This window comes from Bacillus rossius, chromosome 7 (assembly GCF_032445375.1).
Source record: "Bacillus rossius redtenbacheri isolate Brsri chromosome 7, Brsri_v3, whole genome shotgun sequence".
NCBI classification, from domain to species: Eukaryota; Metazoa; Arthropoda; class Insecta; order Phasmatodea; family Bacillidae; genus Bacillus; species Bacillus rossius.
Genome location: NC_086335.1, coordinates 63,692,383 through 63,702,624, shown reverse-complemented (window position 1 = coordinate 63,702,624; position 10,242 = coordinate 63,692,383). Strand labels below are relative to the sequence as shown.

The 10,242-nt window shown below is 36.2% G+C and overlaps 1 protein-coding gene across 8 annotated transcripts; it reads right to left on the bottom strand.

Annotated features, from left to right (window-relative positions):
* Positions 1 to 6,060: 6,060 nt before the first annotated feature.
* On the bottom strand, positions 6,061 to 9,415 carry LOC134534207 (ras-related protein Rab-30). Of its 8 annotated transcripts, none has more exons than XM_063372458.1 (4): positions 9,297 to 9,415; positions 8,120 to 8,308; positions 6,976 to 7,220; positions 6,061 to 6,525 (listed from the first exon to the last, which is right to left on the bottom strand). In XM_063372458.1, the coding sequence occupies exons 2-4, from the start codon at positions 8,297 to 8,299 to the stop codon at positions 6,327 to 6,329; spliced, it is 624 nt and encodes a 207-aa protein (XP_063228528.1). In that variant the 5' UTR covers positions 8,300 to 8,308; positions 9,297 to 9,415; the 3' UTR covers positions 6,061 to 6,326. The 8 variants fall into 8 exon arrangements, with proteins under 8 accessions (XP_063228528.1, XP_063228532.1, XP_063228529.1 ...); XM_063372462.1 differs by having other exon boundaries at positions 6,976 to 7,214; positions 9,297 to 9,364; XM_063372459.1 differs by having other exon boundaries at positions 9,331 to 9,343.
* Between the last annotated feature and the right edge of the window lie 827 nt (positions 9,416 to 10,242).

Genomic DNA, 10,242 nt, shown 5'->3' with positions numbered 1-10,242 from the left:
CAAATAGGTAATTCAAAATCAGAATTATAGCAAAAAGATGGAAAAATCCACTATACGACTATAGTAAGGCCTAACTTCCTTAAAGTTACGAGATTCAGAGAAAAGTAAAAAAAAAAAAAAAAAAAACCATTGGTGTGTACATCATTACAAGGAACACTTTTATTTGCGCACCACTGAAAATTTATGTGTAAAAATAAGTCACAAATTTTAACACAAAAACTTCATTATATCATTTTGGTTTAACACACATGACATGTTAACTTATTTAGTAGAATATTACTACCTATAATTATTAAAACCATTCCTTCTAGATTTCTTTCTACACTCACAATAAACTCTATGATCAGAATTTAAATATAAATTATAAAATGCCACACAAAAATTCTCGAAAAATGTAAATTACTCAAGAAAGTCATGCTTTAAAATTTTACAGGTACGTTCTAATAGTTGGCAAGTATGACAAACACACTGAAAAAGAATGGTCTGTATAATTTATATTATAATTTTACACTGTTATTCTCTTTTGCATAATTAATCACAAATGTCTCATATCACTGAAAAGTACATATGTAGTTAATCCAAGAAAAGTTGCATAATCTTCCTTACATCAAATTAGTACATCTAAAACCAGCAACATTTGGCCGTACTATGGTTCTATCTATAATTTCAATGCTGAATTATCTGAACTAGAAACAGGATATGTTAGTGATTATACTTTTTCCATTGCATGAGATTCTAGGTATTAAGTTAAAACTATTGTAAATATAAATATATAATCTGAAACATGACACTAAGATAGTACTACTAGTACGGAGGTAGCCGCCAGAGTTCGACGTGTTGGCACCTTGTTCTCTACGTCACTGTCGACACACCAGCCAACTGAAGCACACTTGCTTTTACCACGGAACTTATTTGATTTATTTCATAACTATTACTTCTACACTGGTAACACTTATTTTCCCTACGTATAAACCAGCCAGGCCTTTTGTCACATGTGTTTCATGTTTACTTAGTTCTGTGAAGAAAGTTATTATTTTAAGTGGTTAAAAATTCTTTCTTTCACATTTTCAATTTCATTCTGTTTTCTAGACCTTTTAAGTCAGCAAAAAATGTTTTTTATTAAATTACATGGGCCACTGTTTGAGTAAAACTTATTTCAAGGAAATAAACATATTTACTAACTGTGGCAGTTTTTCAAAATTTCCATAAAATTATCACAAATAGTAAAGAGCAGTTTAAGCCACCTAACACATTTTTTTTTATTTTAATCTAAGCCAATCATGGTTTTCAAATTTTCTTAAATATTTAGGCAACTCACTGTGGTCCGAAACCTGCTGAAAGTTATGATACTCACTGCGGCTACCTCTACTATTAATTAGTACCACTTCACACTAACATATGATTAATTATTTTTATCAACTGTATCACTTGCACCATAACTGCAACTTTTGTTTTACTTGAAAAATTACCTCCTAAATTATCTCCTAAACATTTCCAACACCAAAAATTAATCAGTCTTTTTTTAGTATAAGTTATTGTAGTTTTTACTAAATCTTAATTCCATGTACCATTTTTTTTTTTTTTTAAGAATCCAAATCTTTATTACCAAACTGACAAAGTCAAGAGCTATAACTAGAGCCATCGTTATTTCATTAATTAATTTAATTCCACTTCAGGCTGGACTTAGCTTGCCTATACAAATTCAAGCCTTTTTATTGCTCTTTGGGCAATAACAAGGTCAAAGACCTTTTGGCAGGTTTGACATGACTGGGTAAACACCTCTTGTCCTTGTTTATAAGTGGCTCGTTGTCATCACGGACATATCAAGACCATTGCAGTCCAATTATCAACGTGAAGCAGATGTTTAAGTGCTTCAAGTCTACTTTGCTGCCCAATGAATATTCTTGGCTGTACGTATTATAATGCTTAAAATTGTTCTAGACAAATTTACAAAATATCAACATTATACACAGTTAAAAAAAAACAATAAATATATATTTATATATTTTTTAGAATTCAATGAAGAATTATTTTAGTTAAGCATCTAAGCGTTGAACCTGTTTAAAATGTTAAAAAATAATTCAGGTCTTGGCAACTAAACATCCACAGCCCAAGTGAGACATCTGAATACCCGGTGCACATATTACACTTAACACATTACCAGCGTGCAACCACTAACAAAATTAAAATATATATATAAAAATAACACCCAGACATCTGTTTCAAAGTTTGTAGCAAACCATGAAAGTGGATTAAATGTAAACCTTACTTTTACTTACAATAATTTCAATAAGCCAAACTTTAATTGGTTGAAATGCTTGCAACACTTAAAGATAAAGTTTTAAAAAGCTGCCTGATCCAAAGAAACATTCATGGAGCAAATAGTTCAAAAAATTAGAACTACAATAAAGACAGAACTTAAGTTTTTCAACTTTAAAAACTGGTAAAAAAATTACTTAATAAAACAGTAAAAGAATTCTTCTTGTTTTGTTTCTAGATTCCATAATTTGTAAGAATCATGTTCAGGATGCAATCATTTTAATTTACATGATATAACCTTAGGCAAAAGCATCTGAAGAAAAGCTTTTGTGCGGGAAAAATGGATACCAGCATGATTTCTGACCATTATGTAACTTTTTTTTACATTTAGAGGTGTCTAGAGTAACTACTAGTTTGTCCCGTACAGCAATTCGGTTCTGTAATTTTGTAGGCGCACTGGCCTATAAGATGTACTTACTTGCATGGGTAGTTTGAATTGTTTAAACATCTTATTTATGCTGCATTTTGCAAGGATAAATGCTATAAAAGACCTGTAACACACTATAATTAGTAATGGAAACCACTTAATATCAGACGAATCCCAAAGGAAACTGGAAATTTTTTTTTAATTTAAGCCCGAAATAATATTCAATATCCGTGTACAATGTGCTTAACAATTTGTTATACGTAATCAGGTATGTTATAAATGTGCACAAGTATGGTAGAATATAAATATAACAGAATTTAACTTACACATGCTCACCTTTCATGCACGATAAAATATGTTATTTCTGATTTGTAATAATAAAATACAATAAATGCAAAGCCACATATTATTCAAATGTTTGGTTGGGGGGAAAAAATAAAGGAATCTAAAGCACCACACTACAACTTTAAAAAAAAATAAACTTTATCACAGAAAGAAGCTTTATAAGCCACATAAAAAGCGAGTTTTGAGTCTGTTACTTGACCGCAGCACTCATGTGGCTCTCATTTTTACATTTCAATCTAAGAGCAGCACAAGCATCGCTAGTTAAATGTGCTGTGTTTCAAATTTAAACTACTCTCATGGACAAATTATACGTTCCTATTATAATTTTCAGTCCGACCTATTAGCTCACAGGATAAAGCTCTTGGATGGTGAGCCGAAGATCTCGGGTTAGTTTCCTGGCCCGGTAGGGGAACACTTCCTACCCGGGATCAAGACTGAGTGCAGTATTTTTCCGTCACCTCCGTACAACAGTAGCCAATGGCGAGCCACCGCCATGAGAACCATAGTGCACAGCGGCTTCCTCACTGTGGTATTACCGTCGTCTTTGATCATTTTTAATGTAAGTAAATCAGTTTTTACATTCCTTTTTACCATAACATGAATACAATTTTGAAAGAATAAAAATTTCCACTCAAATTGAGTATGCGGGCCTTTCAAGTATAAACAGCAGCCAAAACATAATTATAAAAAATGTTATATAACTATCCCTACTCTATTACACACTGCATTGCTGTACTTTGGTTTTAAATGAATCTCATTAAATAAAAATGTTCCCTCTCCGCTCAGTGAAGTTATGCTGTAGTATAAGTTTAAGGTTATCAGGTACTTCATTGATGTGATGTGTGATGACTAATGAACATACAGAATGTAAGGAAATTGCTGGGCTTAAATCTAATGGGTGGCAGAGAATGCCAAAACCACAATTTTTGCTACGGAAATTTCCAGAAATCCAACCCTGATGTTACAATGGAAGACTTGAAATGGGGCTGAGCCAAGCATTTCAAGAAATGGCGGGTGACGCGCCACTGTCAACTGTGGGACACAGAATGTAAACAAACAGCCAAATATAATGGAATAAGCTATGTTGAAAGAGTTGTCATGGACAAAATCATTAATAATTTTATTCATTCGAAGTTGGTTGAAGGATTTAGGAAGCTCCAATCCCTCAAGCATGCTATACTTTATTGCATGGACATAGTTTTGATTTACGTTTTGTACTTTTGTGTTGAAGTGTTGATGATATGGAAACTATTTACTGATTACAAAAAAAATTACTCAACTGCAAAATAAATCGCCAGTAAAAATTTCATAAAACCCTCATTCGTTCTGAAATGAAGTTATAACTAAAACTAAAATATAAGGTAATTTATCTAAAGTACAAAAAATTAAATCCAAAAACGTATTTACAATGGTTTGTGACCTCCCGTCCCACATAGGTATTTGAATGTAATTTTAACTTGCGTACCTTGGCTATAGGTAGTATTTCCTTCTTCACTTATATAGTTACCTATATAGCATTTTCTGATAACTCAAAGCTGTTGCCTGCTCTAATTTTGTTTACTGAAAAGCACATGTTACTAAAAAATGTTGTTTTTTTTTTTTTACCCACTGTTATTGTGAATTCGCAGGCACTCTCATAATTTTATAAGGTAATTAAGTCACTGCCTTTCAATGGAAAAAAATACAGAAGTATGTCCATTTGAGTTTGTATAATGTCCTCTGATTTCCAAAAAAGAACAGCATTTCAAAATTCCTATTGGATTCTGAAATACTTAATTGTGTGGAGGGCAATAAAGTCCAGGAAAAAACAAAACAAAAAAAATATATTTAAAAATAATATAATAGTTATAATCATTGTAACGCTGAACTCAGAAATATCATATTCCCACTTATCTCCAGTTTTACGGAAAAGCGGCCACCCTCCATAATTACAATTCCTAGGCCATGTTGCAGGTGTCAACGTGTACAATTTTTACAATTTAGCTGTGTTTTTATAGTGCTTATGATCTGCATAATTATAACATCTAGAAAAATGGATACCTACAAACCTTGCAAACATATTTGCTATACTGGTTTAGTTCATTACCAAGTTTTGTTATATCTAATTAAATAGTAGACACAGACGCAACTGCATGAATATGGCAATGTTGCCAATTATGCTGTCCGTATAAACACATGGTTATAATCTTACTTATAGTGTTTAATTTTCATTGATCTAAATGTTAATAGCCTGTAAAACCATGAAACTGTCTTTGTTTAGCAAATAGTTCTCGTTGTTCTAGACCTACTTACATTTGATCTGTAACAAAGTTTTCTGCATGGGCGGAATTAGTTTCCTAGGCGATGTGAATGTAAAAGTACAAAGAATGGTATTTATTCTTTTCTTTAAGAATTTAACGTAGCCATCAAATTTTCTTTAATCTGCAGAGAAGAAGTTTAAGAGCACACAGGACGTGCGCTGAGAATAAATTGTACTTGTACGATCGTCACTGCAAATTTTAATTTGCATTATTACAATGGTTTTTTGTTTTAAATTTTTAAGGTTTGAATTTCTATTTAAGGGGTAAAGCATGAACTCTTACGAGATACGAGACAAAATTTTACCATTATTTGAACGCTTGAACATAAAAATATTAAATGCTTCCCTACGGTCACATGTAGCATTAGGCAGCGTCTGCTTGCTTTGTTTCCCACAGTTCATCCCCTCTCCACGTGGATTACGTGACACCGAGACGTCAGAGGGCGGGTACCTCATGTCGTCCAGTGACTATCCAGCCTTTTTTTAATACCATTCTGTACTACCATCTTGCTAAATAACCATTCTATTCATACTTAAACTGTTGAGTTTGCCTTAAATGTAGTCAGTCATCAGTATTGTAAACCATACTTCATCTTCACACATATAAAACTCCGTTAATTGAATAAATTTCGCAAATGTAAAATGCCATCTATTGTAAGATAAATTCCATTTTCTCAGCTCAAAAAGAATAAATCTTAGCATTGTGTAAATTCTGTACTAATGCACTGGCCAAATTTCACTCACTATATTTGTACAATATTTGATTTAATGTGGTTACACTGTATCTGAATAACACCTAATATATATATTTTTAATGCTACGAAACCACATGCTACCTTTGGAAAGCTCACACATTACCAAACTATCCATCACAAACAACTAGATGACTTTGCACATTAAATGCGGTGGGAACAGAGAGGGACGCACACACGTTAGATGGCTCGGCTCGGCTGATTAGCTGCAAAGGCAAAATCGAGCGTAGTCTCGTAGTTAAGTTCAACACAAGCACACCGGCTCAGCCACTTCATCTGGCGGTGTTATTTTGAACGAATCTTTGTCCATAGTCTGCAGCTCAAACTTTGAGCGATTCGACAGAATGAGATGCTTGGCAATGTCTGCGAACATTTCGTCCACACCCTCGCCAGTCTTACAGGACGTCTTGTAAGTGGCGCTGATCAAGTTGTGGCACTGCTCGCTGTAAGCACAACCACCACACGCACAGCCCAGTGCAACTCAAAATGCTTGTTTCCATGCATAACAAAAACAACTAAGATTTAACATTTAAAACATATCACTCCAACACAAGCATAAACACATTTTGAAATGGAGCAGTTTACAATTCAACGCAAACACTACGCAAAACCACTACAGTAGAACCTCATTTTTACATATTTCAAAGAACAAAAATATGTAAAAACTGGGAAAATGTAGAAAGAAGGAAATCTTAAAATTAAAAAAAAAAATTATGGTGCAAGTAAAAAAAATAATGTAAATCACTGGAATTCCAGGTATGTAAAAATTAGGTTCTACTGCACTTATTATTGGGTGACGTAACGTAAGCATTTACTATATCTGAAACCACATGTCAATTCAGAGTTTTGTTGCGACAGACTAAAAGGTGTTTAGGGATAAATGATGCACCCACCAGAAGCTCTCCATGTCGCTGTCGGAGACCTGAGGGGTGTGACCCTCCAGGTCGGACTTGTTCCCGCACAGGAATATCTTGGCGTTCTCCGCATACGAGACTATCTCGAGCAGGTGCTGCGAGAGGATGTGGAACGAGGCGGCGTTGTCGAGCGCGAACACGAGGATGGCCGCCTCCGCGAACTTGTAGTAGCTGGACGTGATGGAGGCGACGCGCTCCATGCCTCCCGTGTCCCACAGCTGCAGCTGCGAGACACACCCGCCCCGGTACAAGCACACATCTGCACACATCTGCACACTACGAGGCAGCGAGTTGGAGTTAGTCAGGGGCGTAGCCAGGGGGGGGGGGGGTTAGGGGTTCAAACCACCCTTTAGCTCCAAATCTTTAATTAATTTCTTATTCCACACCAAAAAAAAATTCATATTAAAATTAATAAAATTTTTACCATTACAATATTTAAATTTAAGTACCGAAAACTGCTAATATAGCATTATTTTACACCTTAAAATCCAAATTTTCCCGGGGGAGGACCCCTGGACACCCCGCTTTAATACGGGGGGGGGGGGGGTGCTTCTTAACACACCCCGTACACAAATCCTGGCTATGCCACTGGTTGGAGTTCCATAACTCAAAACACTGACACACGTGACATGAGATAAGCTACAAGGACAACTTCCGGAAATTGCGAGTAATGATAATGATAAAATATTTGCTACTTCCACGTACTTGCAAGGTGCTTCCAGAAGACTAGTATTTGTGGCTTTTGAGCATTTGCTACCTTAAACACCTGTTAAGGTGAAGAGACTAAATATAAGTATCAACTTACATGTAATATACAGAACGAGTCATAATTCACCATATAATTAAAGGAGAAACATTGTCACTTGTTTGCCAAAATTGGTTAGAGAGACGGTAATTGTGTGTTGACACAGAAGGGAGACATATGGAACATATCCTGTAAGTGTAGCATCTTACGATACCATTTTTACGAATAAAATACTTCTACCATTTGAATGGAGAATTATGACTCATCCTGTATTGTATATAGACTACTGAAACATAAAATCATATATGTAATCTGCATGTATTTACTATAAGAGAGAAGTTAAACTTATACTAAAACCAAATCAAAATAAAAATTTACCCTTATCTCTTTCCCACCCACTTTGTACGCTTTGTCGAAGTGGTCGAGACCTAGCGTTGATCTGCGGTCTGTGGCTGTGACAAATGCATTTGCAGCGTATCTCCGAAACAGCGAACTTTTGCCAACTCCATATTCACCACACAATATGACTTTCTGCTCTGGTACCTTTACAGATGCCATCTACGGTTCCTGCAATGTGGTCCAAACAAAATACACAGTATTTTATACTACAAAATAAAACAAATGCATTGCTTGCATTCTGCAGAAGCTAGTAGTTCAGCAAACGATTGCTGTTTGAAGACCAAACAGAAAATTTGTTACTATGCTTCCTAATAATAATGCTTTGAAACAGTGTTCACCATCAATTCTGAAATACAAATGAGTAGGTATGTACCAACCACACCAAATGGATTTTAAAAAAATTAAAATAGGCCTAACAAGGGGATTTAGGGTCAGAAATTAAAAAAGTTAAATTAAGCAACAAACTCAAAACCAAACACAAGAATGTAAATAACATGTTTAGCCTGTACCAAAAATAAACAGTTCTGTTTTGAGAAATAACGTAAAAAAAAATGCTATGCAAAGTTGGCTCCCACACAAAATCAGTCCAGCTACCAGTCCGGACTAATCAGCCCAAACTGAAGTTTGCAGTGAATTAAGGCCCAATCTGTCCACGTGCTCAGTTCAGACTGAAGCCTTCCCCACACGAGATCAGTCTTGTGGTTATGGTTGTTGTCGCTGTTGGATGCATAATTTTCATCGTTGGATATGGAAAAAACTTTGGATGTTGAAATTACAGTTGAACTTTAAGTCAGAAAAAAAAGGGTGGCCAATAACAACAAAGATGTCTGCTACGACACTCAAATGATGGACTGATTGGGCTGGCGAGACGCTGTTCCCACAAACAGCAGCTAGAACAGAGGGCTCTCGAGCAAACACTCCGATTCGATGGCAAGCCATAAGTTCGTCAGTCTATCAGTCCCGACTGATCAGTCCACCGTCTATGCTTACACATATTTAGCCAACATTTAATTATACCAAAATCGTGGATAAAAAATAAAGCAATAAAGATAACATGTCACATTGCTAGTAATAATAGAAAATTATATATGCAAAATAATGACTTCTTACAAATTATATAGTATAAAACTTAAAGAAGGAACAAATAAAAGCAAACCTTAATATATAACAACATAAATAAATTACATAACCAATGATATCACGATACGGCGCCAAAATTAACACAAGAATACAAAAAACAAAGACAAACAACAAAAATCATACAAAATAAAAAACCTTATAAAAAGACATTTATATTCCGTACATAAATAATTTTGTAATTTGTGTTTAAAGAAATAATTTGTCATAGTGTGCATAACTGGCGACTGACATTAAATTAAATAATAAATTTAAAACATAATAAGAAAATTTTAAATTTAAAAAATATAAAACTTAAAATAGTGTAAATATTTCATTTTTTCTAGTTATATATTAAATATTTACATAAATAAGGATCCTCTCATATACGAAATATGAGTGGATCGAAAACTAGGTTCTAAATTATTTGACAAATACCTGAGGCGGCGCTGCGGCGCGTGAGGTGGTACCGTTGGCGGACGCCGCCTCGGTCGCTGTGGGGGAAGCTGGCCCTGGAGGCGACTCCGCGGCGCGTGACGTGTGGGGCGGCGCGACGAGACTGCCCAGGACGTACTCGGCCAGGTGGGCCGGGAGTCGACGATCCCGTCGGGGGCGCTCTCGCTGGCTATTCCTCTCGGGGTCCTCCCCCGTGACAACCATTACCCGGTACTGGACATGGCGGTGTCTCGGCCCCTTCTCGGCCGGCGCAGCGTGGTGTATGTCCCCGCGCTATAGGGGGCCTCCCCCCGTGTCAGGGCTGCTGTGGAGCTGGGGGCCTCGCGGGGGTCATGTGGGGTGTCAGCTTCCAGTTTTCCGGGCGGGTGTGTGTCGGGAGGAGTGTCGAGCCCGTCAGCAGTTGTGCTGGCATGGGTGGGGGGCAGGATCTTGTTTACCTCAGTCTGGTATGCGGAGGGGGGGGGGGTGGACGTCGTGGCATGTACACTAGGGCCAGTACCATTTCCTGGTGGAGGGGCGTCTGTCCTAGG

Excerpts from the sequence above, each read along its gene's own strand:
- LOC134534207 (XM_063372458.1), bottom strand. The coding sequence starts at position 8,299 with ATGGCATCTGTAAAGGTACCAGAGCAGAAAGTCATATTGTGTGGTGAA. Across the intron at positions 7,221-8,119 it reads TGGGTGGGAAAGAGATAAGG|CTGCAGCTGTGGGACACGGG; the intron begins GTAAATTTTTAT and ends TGTGTCTCGCAG. Across the intron at positions 6,526-6,975 it reads AGCGACATGGAGAGCTTCTG|CGAGCAGTGCCACAACTTGA; the intron begins GTGGGTGCATCA and ends TTGTGCTTACAG.